General features: G+C 40.7%; 1 protein-coding gene across 4 annotated transcripts in view; it reads right to left on the minus strand.

Moving 5' to 3' along the window:
• The window catches only part of hhip (hedgehog interacting protein), a 354,853-nt gene that overhangs the window by 111,494 nt on the left and 223,428 nt on the right, over positions 1-19,931 (minus strand). For all 4 annotated transcript variants that reach the window (XM_073042967.1, XM_073042966.1, XM_073042965.1 and 1 more), the window contains exon 4: positions 18,614-18,815. In XM_073042967.1, the coding sequence (XP_072899068.1) occupies positions 18,614-18,815 (202 nt within the window). The remainder of the gene's footprint in view (positions 1-18,613; positions 18,816-19,931) is intronic.

The raw sequence follows: 19,931 nt of genomic DNA on the forward strand, positions 1-19,931 counted from the left end.
CCACCAATGCTCATTTTTAATCCACAGAAGGGTGTTCCCTCAACAGCAGCAGCATGAATATAGAGATGGGCTTTGTTCTTGGAGAACACAATTACAAAATCAAATTCACGAGGACAATTACTCATGGAAATGCTGATGGATTATCCTGTTTACCCTTGGAAAAGGAAATACCTGAAAAATCTGCAGAAGAGAACACTCCACTGGATGCACTTTCTCTAATGCAAATCGAAAGTCTCCCTATTACAGCAGAGATGGGCCAAAGAGAAACCAGGAAAGACACCACACGCTCTCAGGTCTACATGGCAACGTAAAATGGCTGGAATGTGCAGCAGAAACCCCAGTTCCCCCATTTTTACCTGCGTCAGGATGAACTTGCCCTTGACGAAGGTTGCCTTATGCAGGGATTGAGAATTGTTGTACCATGCAAGTCTCTCCTGCCAAACAGAGTGACACCCTCCCCCCCCCACACCGTCAGGAAAGATGTTAACGCACGAGAGTATGAGATCTTCCACAGCGATTACGTGTCTAGGCCTGAGGGGGACAATTTAAAATTTACCTGTGGATGTATATGTAGTAGTTACTATATATGTAATATAGTATATATATATATATATACATACACACACACACACACACACACACACACACACACATATATATAGAGTATATATGTATATAAGTTGAGATGCATTCTATATTGAGTTGGAGTTTATACCTAAGCAAGAAGGAGTGTTGTGTATTTAATATTTCATTAATATTTGACTAATATTGTAAATATATTGTTTGATTAAGCATTCTTTGTCTATTTACATAATTCATTAGGAGTTACATGTAAAAGTACGTGAATGGCATACGTCATTATGCTACCATGTTATATGAGTGCGCCTCATTAAGGTGAAACTAAGTAGACCAATTTATCCCGGCTCCTGTGCTTTTCTTTCGATTTTATTATGGAGTTACAAAACCTAACAGATATTGTCCATTAATATTTAATTAGGTGTGAATAGTGTGACTGGCCGAACCCTCATTACATCATATCTTTCCCATGTCACATTCCAAAGACAGGAGCAACAGCAGTTAAGCATGGGTGGTAATTTTTTCCCAAAATCAGGCCTTGGGGGAAAGTGCCTCGACTCTAGTCTGGGCTTGTGAGTTCTGTGAGCATGCATTTCATGTCTCCACCCTGTAAAAGCAAGTCAAAACCCCTTTGCTGGGAACAGCAGCTGTGAATGGTTCAGTCAGATTTCTGATCTGTCTGCTCTTGATTTCCATAATTATGTAAGTCCTGTCCAAACTTTTTGCAGTGCACTCTAAGGAAAGCAATTACCACACAAGCCCATTAGAAAAGGGAGACAGAGGAAACTGCAGATTCTGGAATCTGCAGCAACAAACAATCTGCAAGAGATTTCAGTGGGCCAAGAAACATCTTTGGGAGGAAATGAACTGTCGATGTTTCAGGACTCCTGATGTAGGGTTTCAACCCAAAACCTTGTCAATTCCTTTCCTCTCACAGGTGCTGCTTGAACTGCTGAGCTCCTCCAGCAGGTTGCTTGCTGTTTCTCCAGCAAAGGGTATGCTTTTGTGATACTTAAAACTATCAAGCAAATTGGCAATAAAATGAGATAAAGGCCCAGACTCGGCAGTATATGCCATTTTTTGGGCATTACTTCCAACGTGGCAAGCAGAAAGTGCAAACGTAACATCGGCTGCATGAGGGCCCTTTTCATGAAGACTGGGGAGAAATCAACACATAATACTGGATCTGAAACAGATTCAAATTTGCGAACAGGAAAACTAGTTCTGTTTGAGCACACACACTAAACGCTGGAGGAACTCATGCCGCACCCATGGATGGAAATTAACAGTTAATGTTTCAGGTAGAGACCCTTGATCAGGACTGCATCTCCAACATCTGCTGACGGAGATGAGGAACTTATTTAACTAGAGGACGGTGAGTCTTTGGAATTCACTGCCGCAGATGGCTGTAGAGGCCAAACGAAGGTTGATAGGTTCTTGATTTGTAAGAATATTTTGTGCCCTAGTTCAATTTGAGACCTTCACTGCAAGATCAAGAAACATCAGAATCAACATCACTTAGGAAAATCAAGTTCATATGCAGCTTAATGCTTATGGTCCTTGCAAGAAATGCTGCAGGCCATGGCTATCAAGTGAGTTTCTAAAATATAAGCATCATAACTTTTAAAAATCATGATACTTGTAGATTTTATCTCTGCCCATCAATCCCGTCTGTCCAAACCCAATCATTCAGACCCAGAAGACCACTAACAAAACAGAGTCATCCTGCATTCTGAGCAGCCCTAAGACACTCCCACCCAACTGAATCCACCACACCACACATCCCTACACCCCCCATGTCTTTGTAATAAAACAGAAACCCAACTGACAGATCAGGATTCTACACTTAGATGTGCCGGCTGACTTATCGGCCATTCAGTCCGTGCTAGATACAGAAAGAGCTAATAGCTTAACTGCATCTTTCAATATTTGATGCATAGCCCTGCAGATACAACTCTTCAGATATGCAAAAAAAATTAAGAATCATAGATCTGGCGAGAAGGGGGAAATGAAGAATATAGATACTAGTCAAAAATATAGTACAACAGAAGTCAGTGAGCTTGAAAACTCATAAAACTTAAGGACCCAATGATCTAAATCCCAGGGTCTTGGGCCAAGTAGCTATAGCAATAGTGAATCTACCAAAACCTGCAGACATCCGGCTAAGAACTTATACTGGAGAGAAGATAACTCCTCTGGGATTGATGTTCGTGACAGTGAAATACAAAACCAACAAGCCACATTCAGCTTGTACGTGCTAAGAACTGGAGGACCAGCATTGTGATGACATGAAAGGCTGAGACAACTACAACTTGATTGGAGATTCATCCACTATCTGCTTGCCACTTTCCCAGCAATAAAGTCAACCGATAGCGAATGAAGAAAGGTACTGGACGATGCCGCAACTGTGCTGAACACCATGAAACGTTGTCCAACAGAGGGCAAACAGATGTTGGTGCCAACTTCTGTGCCTCTGGTTGGAAACCATATTGGACCAAAGAAGGACCATGCCGCTCAGAGGAATCGTTAAATGATGAAAGCTGTGGTCCGACTTTAACAGTTTTTGCAGGCAATACTATCTTGGAAAGCTTCTGATATGTTAATCAGGCAGTTAATTACAAACTATGGCTTGGTTTTAAGCTGGAAGAAAGTTCAAGGAGTTTCAGGAAAGTTGCAAGCGTTCGGCTTTTGTGAGTATAAAGATCCAGAATCTACTCCACATGCATTAAGGTTATTGCATGAAGTTCAAGTGGAAACCAAAATGCTACTTATAAACATAGATGCAAAGGCCAAAGCACTGTTGGGTGAACGGAAGGCCGAAAAGAAAGGTGTCAATGGAGACACGGAAACAAAGGTTTCATGAGATGATGTTGTGGATGAGGAAACCAAAAGGAGAGATCATAAAGGGAGCAATAGAAGGATAAATAAGAGAATACTCCAGTGAACTGAATGCACCTTCCCAAGATCAGGATGCACAAACTAGAAGAAGAAAAAGAAGAAGGTTGGCTACCGCTGTCAGAACCACTTCCTGTGGTCACAGAGTCAACTCCTACAACCACCATGGAGAAGGCCCAGAACCTGAGATTGTTTCACAGCCATAAGACTCACCTGCCAAGCAGAGAGATCCCCCTTGACAGGAAAGAGGTTATCTCACAAGAGTAAGAAATCCTCCAGTGATTAAACCTTCAGGAGTGATAATGACAATTTAAAAAATGTACTATGCTGTGAATTTCTGTATATAGTATTTGCATTATGTAATCCACTGTGTATATAGTTGAGATGCATTCTCTACTGAGTTGTTAATACCTAAGCAAGGAAGAGTGTTGTGTCTTTAATATTTCAATAATATTTGAGTAATCTTTTATATGTATTGGTTGATTAAGCATTCTTGTTTGTTTAAGTAATTCATTACGGATTCTATGTAATGCATGAATGTGAAAATGCATACGTCATCACACTACCACATGATACATGCATGTCTTGCTTAAGGTAAAACACAAAGTTAGACCCACATTCCCAGACTCCCATGTCTAAGTTTGAATTAGTTGAAAGTTTTGAAGATACAACACTTAACAAATTCCTTATTATCCAAACTTCCATTAATTGAAAGCTAGGGTGCCACAGGTACAGGTGGAGTGTAGAGGCTTTGCTGAAACACAGAAAAACCTACAGCACAATACAGATCCTTCAGCCCACAAAGCCTGTTCCGAACATGTACTTACTTTAAAAATTACCTTGGGTTACCTAAACCCCTCTATTTTTCTAAGCTCCATGCACCTATTCAGCAGCCTCTTAAAAGAACCTATTGTATCCGCCTCCACCACCATCGCCAGCCCATTCCATGCACTCACCATTCTCTGCGTAAAAAGCGTACCCCTGACATCTCCTCTGTACCTACTTCCAAGCACCTTAAAACTGTGTCCTCTCATTTTAGCCATTTCAACTCTGGGAAAAAGCCTCTGACAATCCATACGATCAATGCCTCTCATCATCTTATACACCTCTATCAGGTCACCTCTCATCCTCTGTCGTTCCAAGGAGAAAAGGCCAACTTCACTCAACCTATTCTCATAAGGCATGCTCCCCAATCCAGGCAACATCCTTGTAAATCTCTTCTGCACCCTTTCTATAGTTTCCACATCCTTCCTGTAGTGAGGCCACCAGAACTGAGCACAGTACTCCAAGTGGGGTCTGACCAGGGTCCTATACAGCTGCAACATTACCTCTTGACTCTTAAACTCAATCCCAAGGTTGATGATGCCAATACACCGTATGCCTTCTTAACCACAGAGTCAACCTGCGCAGCAGCTTTGAATGTCCTACGGACTCGGACCCCAAGATCCCTCTGATCCTCCACACTGCCAAGAATCTTACCATTAATACTATACTCTGCCATCTTATTTGACCTACCAAAATGAACCACTTCACACTTATCTGGGTTGAACTCCATCTGCCACTTCTCAGCCCAGTTCTGCATCCTATCAATGTCCTGCTGTAACCTCTGACAACCCTCCACACTATCCACAACACCCCTAACCTTTGTGTCATCAGCAAATTTACTATCCATTTCCTCATCCAGGTCATTTATAAAAATCACGAAGAGTAAGGGTCTCAGAACAGATTCCTGAGGCATACCACTGGTCACCAACCTCCATGCAGAATATGACCCGTCTACAAACAGTCTTTGCCTTCTGTGGGCAAGCCAATTCTGGATCCACAAAGCAATGTCCCCTTGGATCCCATGCCTCCTTACTTTCTCAATAAGCCTTGCATGGGGCACCTTATCAGATGCCTTGCTAAAATCCATATACACTACATTACACTGGTTGCTTGTGACATTACGGGGGCAGCAAAGAAGAGCCATCAGAACAGTCACAGAGGCTGCTGAACGAGCCTCCAGAAGGGGTGTGACCTGTAGACCAGTGCTGCTGGGACACAAGCCAGGGCCCGATCAACCCTGACCTGGGAGAGAGTATCTGATGCTGAAAGACCCGAAAGAGCCGATGACTACAGGTTACATCACTGGTGATGTGTCCCAGTGCATCCTTGGATGAATCTCAACATAGATTAAGCATTAAATAATTCATTACGGGTTATACTTATAAATACTTGAATTGCATAAGACATCACTCTACCACAGGATACGTGTGCGCCTTGCTTAAAGTAAAACATGAAGTTGGATCTGCAATCCCGGACTCCCATTGGATTAGTTTAATATTTTGAAGTTACAAGACAACAGTTTCCACATAATCCAAACTTTCATTAAATGAAAGCTTGGGTACCAAGGTATTGTAGCTGTTTCTGGGTTTCAGAGTTCAATCCCAGTTAAAGTCTGTCCCGAGCCTTTGTGGCTCATCAGGCTGGTGCTTATGCCGATTTCCGTGGCGTGAAGTGACTGAGAGTACGAGACTCCCCCCCTTCCCCCACCGGTTAGGATGCCACTCTATCGCGAGGTTAACCCCCCAGCAATTTTCCGGTGCACATTTTCCGCTGGGTGGACTGGAGCAATGTGTGGTTAAAAGCCTTGCTCAAGGACACAACACATCGCCTCGGCTGGGGCTTGAACTCACGACCTTCAGATCGCTAGTCCAATGCCTTAACCACTTGGCCACGCGCCACAGTTCAATCCTAGCGTCCTCTTTAAGGACTCTCTGACAATCCTCACCATGGGATGTGTGGGTTTTCTCTGGCTCCTCTAGTTTCCTCCATAGTCCAAACAAGTACCAAGTAGGTGAATTGGTTATTGTAAATTGTCCTGCGAATAGGTTACGGTTAAACTGGGGATGTTGGAGGTTCCTGGGTGGTGTGACTCCAAGGGCTGGAAGGGCCTATTCCACGCTGTATCTCCAAGTAAAACTACATCACAACTATTGTGGAAGTTGCCTGCATGTTCTTCTCATTTATTTCCTTTTGGGATATGGACTCACTGGTAGGGCTATTGTTTGTTCTCTATTTCTAATTGCTCCTGGGAATGTGATGGTAAACCACTCTCTTGAATTGCTCCTGGCCTTCTGGAGGGGAATCCAGGATTAAGGCCTAGCAGCAATAAAGTTCCTGTGTTATATTCCCAAGTTAACCTGGTGGAGAAAATGAATGTTTTAATACAGTAGAAATGGCACCAATCAAGCAGGCAATTTTGTACTGGTTGGTGTCTGTGGTAAACTATGTATACCTGTCTGGACACACTCCCCCCGACTGCTCCTGTGGCTCCTCCCACACACCCCTGTATAAAGGCGATTGGAGGCACTGCTCTTCCCTCAGTCTCCAAGATGTCGTGGTCACGTTTGCGGCTAATAAAAGCCTATCTTTTGCTTCCCGTCTCCGAGAGTTATTGATGGTGCATCAGTGTCCAAATTAAATTCTGGTTTAAAATAATGTAAATAATTCTAGTAACTCTGCTTTAAATGATTTTCTTGAATAGAGACTATATTTTTGAAGCTATAATCATTACTTTTCTAATTCTTTCCTCTGTGTCGCTGACCTTTGAGCCACAGATTCAACTAATTTTAATCATCCCTCAATGCATTTCAACTGTCTCTAGGCCGGTTGGTGGTGTAGTGGCTTCGAGGAAGGTGGTCCCGGGTTTGAATCCAGCCGGCTCCTTGCATGCTCTGCATCCATGTTGGGTTGAGTGTCGGGCGAGCGACTCAACATGAAAAGGACAGACAAATGCTAAGGAAACAGCAAGGCTGCCACCCGATGAGACAAAAAGCACGGAGAGGAACAACAATTGTGTAATCTACACTCTTCTGGTTTTCAAACTATTGATCAATTACGCTAGAAAATAATACATCTTCACTATTCTAAAAATGTACTGCAATACAAGATTCAAATATGTATTCAATATATACATATCTGATATATAGGAACATATATGTATATACGATATGCACATGACAATATTGCACACATCATTACAAAATATGGGAGATGACATTCAATAAAAAGCTCCAAATTAGTATTAATTCTCACTGCTTTTTTGCATTAAGTACCTTTCCAATTTTATATATGTATTAGGGATGATTTCTAATGTACACACATTCTCAGGGAAATCATAAATTTACTGCATGGGAGAGGTTGGACATGTTGGATCTTTATTCCTTCGCATGCAGTTGAATGACAGGTGATCCTAAAGAAGTCACTAAAATCACAAGGGGTATATAAAAAGTGTACAGTCATAGTCTTTTCCCAAGTTTGGAGAGTCCAAGACACAAGATAAGAGTAGAAAGCATTAAAAGAGCCATGAGAGGTAACATTATTCAGAACATGGTGAACACCTGGGTTGAGCTGCCCGAGGAAGTGGTCAAGACGGTTAAAATTGCAACATTGAAACATCTGGTTATGTACATGGAGGGGAACGGCTTGGAGGGTTATGGGCTGATTGCAGGCATCTGGCACTAGCAGGTAGGATGCTGTGGCTGGCAGGGACCTGTTGGGCCAAAGGGCCTGTTCCCATGCTGACCCCATGGCTTTAATTTGTGAATACTGATTGACTATATATAAAGAAATGAAGTGCACAAGATGAAACTTAATTATCTCCTTAGTTGCTGTAACTAATGGCAAAAATGACCCAACTGAATCAATTCTTAGTTATCATCTTATCTCATGTCCACACTCACCTTACCCAAATATGGAGAGCCCAATGAAAGACTTCAGCAGCTTGGTTCCAGCAACAAGCCAGCTTCCTACGAAGCCCGACCCTGAAATGCCTCTAAAAGCTTTGATATCTGAACCATTTAAAATCAAACGTGAAGTAAATAATTAAAACATAGTTAATAAAAAATAGGTAAAAACACCAACAAAAACTAAATCTATTAAAGTAATACCAAAATAATTTAAAAAAGGAATGCAGGGAAATAATAGAAATCTATGGAGTTGTGGATTCTGTGTCAGGCTTCACCTGCGCAGGATATGAAGATTAATGTCCTCTGCTGGATAGAGAACTTAAATTAGAAAATCATAGTTTTATTGGCATATTCAGATATGTTGCTTTCTGGTCCATTTCCTAAAGACTAGGGTGCTATCATTTTCTCCTCCATAGGTGTGGCTGGAGACAATCCTTTAACCATGCTCATTCATCTTTAGTTCCCCTTTGTTCATGTAGCTTCCTTCAAGATAAGGTCAAAAGGTGGTGCATTCACGACTGATTGGACAACATTTCTTCATCGTTAGATAACACTGCAGTGCATGTTTTCAGACGAGGTGTCAGTGGCAGGTAACCTTCATAGCACACAGTAAGAGGCAATGATCCAATCCCAATGAATGGATCAGATCTTGCTGGAATACATGCACCTCCCTTAATCATTCACTCTGTGGCGGATGACCAATCTGCTGATCACTCAAAGCCTTATCATCATATGTAAGACATAAGAAACGACCATGATACATCTATCTCCAACCACGGCTACAATATAGACCATCTACAAAGTGTACTTCAGCAGCTTGCCAGGATCTTGATGGAACATCACACACCAGACACCTCTACGCCAGAACCAGGCAGGCGAGCTCATCATAACAGTAACCTGCAGTTTCCTCTACAAGTCTCACACTATTATTATTTGTAAATAGATCATTCTGCCTTTATCATAAGCCAAAATTCTAAACCACGACACCACATGGAGGTTATTTCCTGGTAGGAATTATTGTAATCCAAAAAGCAGCTCACCATCAGTTAGGAATGAGATTCAGTCCTTTGCAAGGGGGGACATAGGGTCAGGAGAAGTACAGTCTGTGTGGATAGAACTGAGGAACAGTAAGGGCAAAAGGACCCAAATGGGTGTTGTCTACAGGCCACCAAACAGTAGCATGGATATTGGGTGCAAGTTGAATAGGGAGTTAACATTGGCATGTGGCAAAGGTAATGTCGCAGTAGTTATGGGGGATTTCAACATGCAGGTGAACTGGGAGAATCAGGTTGGTGCTGGACCACAGGATAGGGAGTTTGTAGAGTGCCTACGGGATGCATTCTTGGAACAGCTTGTACGAGAGCCGACCAGGGACAAGACTATTCTGGATTTAGTGTTATGTAATGAACAGGATTTGATAAGCGATCTTGCAGTAAAGGAGCCATTAGGAGGTAGTGATCATAATATGATAAGTTTTTATCTGCAATTTGAGAAGGATAAGGGCAGCTCGGAGGTGTCAGTGTTGCAGTTGAACAGGGGAAACTATGGAGCCATGAGGGAGGAGCTGGCCAAGGTTGACTGGACGGATATCCTAGCAGAAAAGACAGTGGAACAGCAATGGCAGGTATTCTTGGGAATAATGCACAAGGTGCAAAATCAGTTCATCCCCCAGAGAAGGAAGGATTCAAAGGGGGGGAAAGGGGCCACAGTGGTTGACAAAGGAAGTCAGAGATTGCATAGCATTAAAAAAAAGGAAGTATGACAGAGCTAAGGTGAGCGGGAGGACAGATGATTGGGAAGTTTTTAAGGAACAACAGAACTTAACTGAAAAGACAATATAGGGAGAAAAAATGAGGTACCAACGCAAGCTAGCCAGGAATATAAAGGAAGATAGCAAAAGCTTTTTTTAGGTATGTGAAGAGAAAGAAGATAGTTAAGAACAATGTTGGGCCCTTGAAGAATGAATTGGGTGAAATTGTTATGGGAAACAGAGAAATGGCAGAAGAATTTAATGAGTACTTTAGATCTGTTTTCACTAAGGAAGACACAAGCAATCTCCCAGATGTATGGATGGGCCAAGGACATAGGGTAACAGAGGAAATGAAACAGATTGACATTAGGAAGGAAACGGTGATGAGAAGACTGATGGGACTGAAGGCTGACAAATCCCCAGGTCCAGATGGTCTGCATCCTAGGGTACTAAAGGAGGTGGCCCTGGAAATTGCAGATGCATTGGTAATCATTTTCCAATGTTCCTTTGATTCAGGATCAGTTCCTGAGGATTGGAGAATGGCTAATGTTATCCCACTTTTTAAGAAAGGAGGGAGGGAGAAAACAGAGAACTATCGACCTGTCAGCCTGACATCGGTGGTGGGGAAGATGCTAGAGTCCATTATTAAGGATGAAATAGTGGCATATCTAGATAGCAGTGATAGGATCGGGCCGAGCCAGCATGGATTTACCAAGGGTAAATCATGCTTGACTAATCTGTTGGAGTTTTTCGAGGATGTAACCAGGAAGTTAGATGGGGGAGATCCAGTGGATGTAGTGTACCTCGATTTTCAGAAGGCATTTGATAAGGTCCCACATAGGAGATTGGTGGATAAAATCAAAGCTCAGGGCATCGGGGGGAAGACATTGACATGGATAGAAAACTGGTTGGCAGATAGAAAGCAAAGGGTAGCGGTGAATGGGTGTTTCTTGGAATGGCAGGTGGTGACTAGTGAGGTGCCACAGGGCTCTGTATTGGGACCACAGCTGTTTACAATTTACGTCAACGATTTGGATGAAGGCATTGATAACAACATCAGCAAATTTGCTGATGATACTAAGCTGGGTGGCAGTGTGACATGTGATGAGGATGTTAGGAGAATTCAGGGTGACTTGGATAGGCTGGGTGAGTGGGTAGAGTGAGTGGGCAGATACTTGGCAGATGACGTTCAATGTGAATAAGTGTGAGGTTATCCACTTTGGGAGTAAGAACAGGAAGGCAGATTATTATCTGAACGGTGTAGAGTTGGGTAAGGGAGAAATACAAAGAGATCTCGGAGTCCTTGTTCATCAGTCACTGAAGGTGAATGAGCAAGTGCAGCAGGCAGTGAAGAAGGCTAATGGAATGTTGGCCTTTATTACAAAGGGAATTGAGTACAAGAGCAAGGAAATCCTCTTGCATTTGTACAGAGCCCTGGTGAGACCACACCTGGAGTATTGTGTACAGTTTTGGTCTCCAGGGTTAAGGAAGGACATCCTGGCTGTAGAGGAAGTGCAGCGTAGATTCACGAGGTTAATTCCTGGGATGTCTGGACTGTCTTACGCAGAGAGGTTAGAGAGACTGGGCTTGGAATGCACTGCTTCGGAAGGTAGTGGAGGCCAATTCTCTGGATGCTTTCAAGAAGGAGCTAGATAGGTATCTTATGGATAGAGGAATCAAGGGATATGGGGACAAGGCAGGAACCGGGTATTGATAGTAGTTGATCAGCCATGATCTCAAAATGGTGGTGCAGGCTCAAAGGGCTGAATGGTCTACTTCTGCACCTATTGTCTATTGTCTATTATCACCTTCTCAAGCGATGGACAGTAACAATCAGTAACACTCACATCACATAAATCAATACAAGGAAAATTTATCCTGGCCTACTCTCAATTTTAAACATTTTGCATGTTTACCCAAGGTTTATAGCAACCATAGTACTTTGTATTTGTTTTTTGAATAAAAATATTTTCCTTCTAGAAGAAATAAAAGCATGAGAGATTAGGGCTTCATAAAAGTTGATGAAAAGCCTACAAATTGCTTTCCAAGTGATCAAAACAAAATGGAAGCATTCAGCTAGAAAATGTTCATGGGTGTATATGCAGTCTGCTGCAATGAGTCAGAGCAATGAAAAGTTCAACTCTCAATGGAACACCATGGCACAAGGAAATGTCCAAGTTGGCAAGGAGGCTGCGTGACTCTTCGTTATTCAGATACACAATCAATGTTCACATGTCTCTTTCCAACAAAAAATGAATTCACTTGTAATCTCAATTTGGATAGTAGATCATGTTTCTCCAAATCATTCACATTGCTAAGAGTTGGGAAACACAGAGCCCAGGCATAATTGCACAGCATGCAAGGCATATGTCTCGGTAGCTGAGAACCAGCAGCTGGCAGATTTCTGAATGAAAACTCACAATTACTGATGTGTATTTAATATTCCAGTAATACTGTAAATACATTGTTTGATTAAGCATTCTTTGTTGTTTACATAATTCCTTATGGGTTACATTGCGAAGCACATGAATGGCATATGTCATTACACAGTCAGATCATAAGTGCATGCCTCACTAAAGTATAATTAAACGAAGACAATATTCTTCAGCTGCTTCATCTATGACCGCTCCATCACAAGATAAAAAATGGTAAATGTTCAATTTCATTTGCAACTTCTCCAAATTAAGCAATTCATGGCTTAGTAGGAGCAACTCCTAGACAATGTATGGTTATGGGCTGATGCATGGCATGCAAGTTACCTATCATTTAAGTGCCAAACAATGTCTAGCAAGCCCAAAAACCCACTCTTGACATGGTATGATACTAAAGTTGCTGTATCCCTTTATTAATATCTGGGGTGGTGCAGAACCTATTGATCAGAAAGACAAATGAAACAGCTACTGTGACTGCAAGGAGTTTAGGAACTAAGTATCCTACAGCAAATGATTAATTTGCTGATAGTCGAAGGCCAACAACAAAGCAATGTCAGGAGCATGATGCAATACTTTCCTCAATGATGATACAGAAATGCCGCCTTTGCCAGTGCAGCCTGCAGTTTGAATAAATCCATAAATGGGGACAGGAAACAAAAGCTGATTTTTTAATAAATTTGTCAGTATTTAATTGTTTATATCATAATGCAATGAGTCTAAGAACAAAGATAGTAAACACAGGATTGACATAGTGAATTTTCAGAATATGTTGCAAATTAAAGAGAAAGATAATTTAAAAATTTTGATGCCACCCATACCACTGAGAAACACACTACTACTACGTCGACTCAGGCCTAGGGGGCCGGCGTCGGGCACGAAACGAAAGACTGTGCGGCGCGCCACTCCTCACACAGACAGTAGGTGGCCGCTGACTCACAAGGAGTTCATCCGCCCTTTGACAGTCCTGCTGGGTGCCTACACACCCTCCTCTCTGGTCAACCAGTGCACCAGAGGTTGTACTGGACGAGTTGCCGACAACCCGACCCGAGACAGGTAATACTGGGCTACATGGTGCCAGTAAGCAAGGCAAAGCCTTGACCTGACCTTGAGAAACACAAAAGAGGGTAGAAAGAGAAGCTTATGGCAAAAAACAGAAATTCATTGCAGTGGGAGCATCCATAAAGCCATAAGGTAGAAGAGCAAAATCAGGCCATTTGGCCCATCGAGTCTGCTCTGCCATTTCATCATGGCGGATCCAATTTCTCTCTCAGACCCAATCTCTTGCCTTCTCTGTGTATCCCTTCACGCCCTGAGCAATCAAGAATCTATCAACCTCTGCCTTAAATATACATAAAGACTAGGCCTCCACAGCTGCCTGTGGCAAAGAACTCCACAGATTCACCACTCTCTGGCTAAAGAAATTTCCTCCTCATCTGCATTCTAAAAGGACACCCCTCTATTCTGAGGCTGTGTCCTCTGGTCTTAGACTCTCCCACCATAGGAAATATCCTCTCCACATCCACTCTATCAAGGCCTTTCACCATTCGATAGTTTTCAATTAGGTCACCCCTCATTCAACTGAATTCCACTGAACACAAGCTCAGAGCCATCAGACACTCTTCATATGACAAGCCGTTTCATCCTGGAGTCAGTTTTGTGAACCTCCTTTGAACCTCCTCCAGTTTTAGTACATCCTTCCTAAAATAAGGGGCCCAAAACTACTCATAATACTCCAAGTGAGGCCTCAACTTTACATTTTTGCTTTTATATTCTAGTCATTTTGAAATGAATGATAACATCACATTTGCCTTCCTCACCACAGACTCAAGCTTCAAATTAACCTTTAGGGAATCCTGCACAAGGACTCCCAAATCCCTTTGCGCCTCAGATTTTTTGTATTTTCTCTCCAACTAGAAAAGTCAACCCTTCCATTTTTACTACCACTGCATGACCGTACACTTCTCAACACTGTCTTCCATCTGCCATTTCTTTGCCCAATCTCCTAATCTGTCTGTCATTCTGCAGCCTCTTCTCTTCCTCAAAACTACCTGCCCCTCCACCTATTTTCATATCATCTGCAAACTTTGCAATAAAGCCATTAGTTCCATCATCCAAATCATTGACATATAATGTAAAAAGAATCAGTCCCAACACAGACTGTTGTGGAACACCACCAGTCACCACCAGCCAACAGAAAAGGCTCCCTTTATTCCCACTCTTTACCTCCTGCCAATCAGACACTGCTTTATCCATGCTAGAATCTTTCCTGTAATACCATGGGCTTGTTGCTTGTTAAGCAGTCTCATGTGTGGCACCTTGTCAAAGGCCTTCTGAAAATCCAAGTACACAGTATCAACTGATTCTCCTTTATCTATCCTGCTTGTTATTTCCTCAAAGAGTTCAAACAGATTCGTCAGGCAAGATTTTCCCTTGAGGAAACCATGCCGCCTACAGCTTATTTTATCATGTGCCTCCGTACCCCAAAATCACATCCTGAAGAGTCAACTTCAACATCTTCCCAACTACCGAGGTCTGACTAACTGGCCTATAATTTCCTTTCTTCTGCCTCTCTCACTTCTTGAAGAGTGGAGTGATATCTACAATTTTCCAGTCTTCTGGAACCATTTAGTGATTCTTGAAAAATCATTACTAATACCTCCATGATCTCTTTAGCCACCTCTTTCAGAATCCTGGGATGTACAGGTGACTTATCTACCTTCAGGCCTTGCAGTTTACTAAGAATCTTCTTTCTAATTATAGTAACCTCTCAGACTTCTTGACCCCGACACTTGGAACTTCCACCATACTGCTAGTGTCTTCCACAGTGAGGAATGATGCAAAGTACTTATTCAGTTTGCCCGCCATTTTGTTGTTCCTCATTACTACCTTTCCAGCATAGTTTTTCCAGCAGTCCGATAAAAACTTTAAAGCACAGTTTTTTACACTTTATGTATCTGAAGAAACTTTTGGTATCCTCTTTAATATTATTGGCTAGCCTACTCTCATATTCCATCTTTACTTTCTTAATGATTAACTTAGTTGCCTTCTGTTGGAATTTAAAAGCTTCCTAATCCACTTACTTCACACTAATATTTGCTCTGTTATACACCCTCTCTTTGGCTTTTATGTTGGCTTTGGCTTCTCTTGTCAGCCATGGTTGTGTCATCTTGCCTTTAAGATATATCTTCTTCTTCCTTGGGATGTATATATCCTTTGCCTTCCAAATCGCTTCCAGAAGGTCCAGCCATTGCTGCACTGCCGTCATCCTTGCCAGTATTCTTTTCCAATCAGTTCAGGCCAACTTGTCTCGTGTGCTTCTGTAATTTCCTTTACTCCACTGTGATACTTATTCACATGCCCTTAGTTTCTCATTCTGGGCGAATTCAATCATATTGAGATCATTTACCACTAAGGGTTCTTTTACCTTAAGTTGTCTAATCGATTCCAATGGATTGCACAGCACTCAATGCAGAGTAGCTGGTCCTCTAGTGGGATCAACCAAGAGCTGCTCTATAAAGACATCCTGTAGGCATTTACTCATTGGATAAATTGGTGTGGATTTTAGAAAGATTTTTGAAATGTCACAAATAGCAACTTAGAATAAGAATTGGTTTATTATTGTCAATGCTGAGATACAGTGAAAAACTTGTTTCTTTAAGATCAATTCATTACACAGTGCATTGAGGTAGCACAGTAACAGAATGAAGAATAAGTCTAACAGTTACAAAGAAAGTGCAGTGTGGGTAGACAATAATGTGCGAGATCATAATGAGCTTGATTGTGCTGTCAGGAATCCATCTTTTCAATCAATAATCGTGTAACAGCAAAGTAGAAGCTGTCCCTGAGCCTGTGGTATATACTTTCATGTCTTTATATCTTCTGTCCGATAGGAGAGGGAAAACAGAAAATGTCAGGGGTGGGTATGGTCTTTGATTAGGTTCGCTGCTTTACTGAGGTGGAAAGAAGTGTAGGAAGTGTCCATGGAGGGGAGGCTACTTTCCATAATGTGCTGAGCTGTGTCCACAACTCTCTAGCACTCAGGAGACGAGCAGTTGCCAAACCAAATCTTGTTCTATTCAGTAGGATGTTGTATCTGGTGCTTCAATTAAAAAGCAAAGGGTCAGCAGGGACATGCCAAATTTCGTTCGCTTCTTGAGGAAGTAGAGGTATTGGTGAGCTTTCTTGGCTATGGCGTTTATATGGATGGACCAGGATGGACTATTGGTGATTCTCACTCCTAAGAATTTGAAGCCCTCAACTTCAGCACCATTGAAAAGAATGTAAAATTCTATGGAAGTGGGGAAAATATGTGTGAAATACTGATTTAGTGGGAGAAAACAAAAGAAATAGCAAATCAGAGTTTTGTGACTATTGCTATAAGGTTTTACCAGACTGACAACCAGGACCCTTACTTTTCGTAGTTTTGGCTAGTACATTCTCAACAGACTAAAAAACCTCCTCCTGTTTCAGTACAAAGACTAGGATAAATTCCTTTGAAAAGATTGTTTTCTTTTCTTCTAATCATAGATCTATTAGTGGTATGAAGTGGAGAAGTTATGAATTACTTGGTGTTTCTCAGAGAAATTATGAATATATAAATGAAGGTGTAAACTATAAGGAGAAAGCAAATGAAGTTAGTAAGAACCAATGTTGAAATGAACAGTCAAATGGCCTCCCACCGCACTGTAAGGTTTTATTGTTCTGCATAAGTTTTTTGCGATTTAATTTAGATTTGCTTTGGATCTGTGTTGCAGTAGCAGCTGTGTCTCACTTGTCAGCATTGGCATCAATATCAGTGGACTAAGCCTGACGTTCTTTGCATCGTATCTTTATCCAACATCCACACAAGCTTTCCAGCAGAGGTCACTCAATAGCAGCTGGAGTCAAGGCAATGGCCAGACTTTTTCTTTCCCAGCCCTGAGGCAGAGGAGGCAAATGCACAACCCAATTGCAAGCCTCAACTCTAATCATCTACCTCAGCACTGGACAAGTCTTGAATCCCATGGGTTCTATGGTTTAGCACCAAAGTTTCTCTTTTAGCATCTTGAATTGATTTCAGGTTTTTAAATACATATATATATTCCTGTCTCTTTTATTTCAACCAAGTAAGCATTCCAATACCTATGACAACCACGAAATTTGCTTCTGGAATCCGTCAATATCCCATTGTAAATAACTGATGGATACGATAAGAAAAAGTGCATTTATCTCTCTCTATGCATTTCTTATTGAAGTATCTAGCCTCTTCTCAGTGGTTCTCGGTCTTACAGTAGATAAAAAGATAAATTCTGCATTTGTCTTATCCTACCAGGAAATCAGCTTCCATGTTCTGGAGCAGCAAAGATCCAACGAACACCAAGCGAAATTTACAAAGATATGGATTTTGCTCCTATTTTAAGCTTTTTCCACATAATGAATCTCTGCTTATCTCTACAAAGCTGTTATTAGAAGATAATTTTAAGTCATACAATAAAATATGTTACGTTGTTTTGTTTGTTGTATGACTTTAGTGGCAGTGTGATTTGAATAGACAGAAAGGGAAGAGAAATTTTATAATCTCAGAAATAAGTACTAAAACTGTTTAAGCTAACCACCTAAATCACAATATGATACACAAAATATACAGCTTTTATTCACTTGTGAAGCTGTTAATATATATTAGCTTGTTATTTTGCCATAGGATGCATCAGTTATAATAATCCTAATTTGAAATTTATTTGGGAAACTGCCAATAGGGATTATTCATCAGACTGGTTTCCGCGCTCCAGCCCTAGAATATAAAACAAAGAATTCCATTTGCTTATTCACTGTACCAGTAGAAGAAATTGCCAAGAAGCTCATCCTTGGCTGACATTCCTGAAAATATTACACGACAGCATAAGTGTGTTGGGTACTGCCTTTGAAAGTCAATTCCACTGGAGTTAGTGAAACTGCATTTTGACATACTTAGTTTTGTGGTCAGACATGCGCTCAATAAACTAAATATCAAGCATTCTGGTTTTTGTTTCGAAGCAACTCAGAATCAAACATGCAAAGAATTGTAATCAAGTTTGGCTTAAACTGGAGATGGTATACTAAGTTGTTAAACAGACTATTTACCATTCAGAAACTCAAATCACATCAGTATGGTATATTTTTCCCCCAAATAGGAAACACATTTTACCTTTGCAAATTTATACTAATAAACAGATCAGCATGGATGAACATTAATATTAGGAGAAAATACCAACCTTTATTCCACTCTGAACCTGTTTGTGAATGTCAAGGAATGGTTCCTTCAGTAATTCGCCATCAGGAGTGTAAATCTTTACAAAACCTTCCTTTTCCAAAATGAAGAGCCTCTGTGATCCATCTCCACAATGCACTACTCCCGTTGGCTGCACAAGTCCGCTGACCACTTCATCAAGGCAGTAGCAATTTTTTTTATATTTTCTAAAGAAAGAGTAAAATATTCCATTATTTCTGATCATAATTTGATTTACTTTATCCAAAGAAAATTGGCTATTTTGGTCACATTGCCAACATTACAAAAAGAAAAGTAAATGAAGTACTCAGCAGATTTTTCCAATTCAACAACGGGGCTTATAGCCTTTTTATCATTAATGCATTATGGTGTTTAAAATTCAAAGATTACACATATATATTCAGCTTTGGACTGAATCCAAACTATTTGGATGGAAAGTTCTATTTTCTTAAAGGCTGTAAGATCTCCTAGTAAGTTCCAACTTGACATCTCAGTCACAAAAATTATCTATTATTCATTGCTTGTTAACACTAATAAGACTTATTATAATATAGTTTATAGTGGAATTATGGCTATTATGGTTTCTGGAGGTGAAACCAAATACATCAGGCTCCTCCGACTTAATCTTTGGCTGCAAAGAGCGGCCTTTAGTAAGTCTCAAATTATTTTGGCATGAATATCGTTACCATATTTCTACTTTGTGCGATATTCTAACTATTCAATGAATAATGTTATAAACATTATTTACAAAATCAATTTATTGATTTCACTTTATAAATATTTTGATACAGTTAATATTAAAAGATTTTTTTCAGTGTTTTCTTCAAATGTAACATTAAACATAAGCCAAATAACCTGAGTGGTTAAGGATGAAAGAGCTAGATAGATGTTAAAGAAATCTTCTACACCATTTTAATTACAAAAACACTTTAAATTTGGAATAAGAATAGAAAGGCAAGTTAATATATGATATTTTGTTGCCCACAACAGTATTGAATTCGGCTGTGTATTTTACCATTTCATTTTGTAGATGATCAATGTGCTGATTTGTCTTGCTGCAAAATGCATTTCAGGAGTGTAGAAAATTATCTTGTGGAACTAAGATGGCTAATTTGCTAAAACCATCAAGATCTATTTTAAATATTGCATTTTGGGACATTGGTCATGCTAATTTCTGACCAGTAAATTCATACTTGAATTCTTGGTGACAATTATATTGATAAGGAATAATCATCAGAGGTTACAGGAACTTACACTTCCAACACTGCTCAACATAATTTGGTTAAGAATCTGTGGCTTATATG

The sequence above is a fragment of the Hemitrygon akajei genome, chromosome 4 (assembly GCF_048418815.1).
Source record: "Hemitrygon akajei chromosome 4, sHemAka1.3, whole genome shotgun sequence".
Classification (NCBI taxonomy): Eukaryota; Metazoa; Chordata; class Chondrichthyes; order Myliobatiformes; family Dasyatidae; genus Hemitrygon; species Hemitrygon akajei.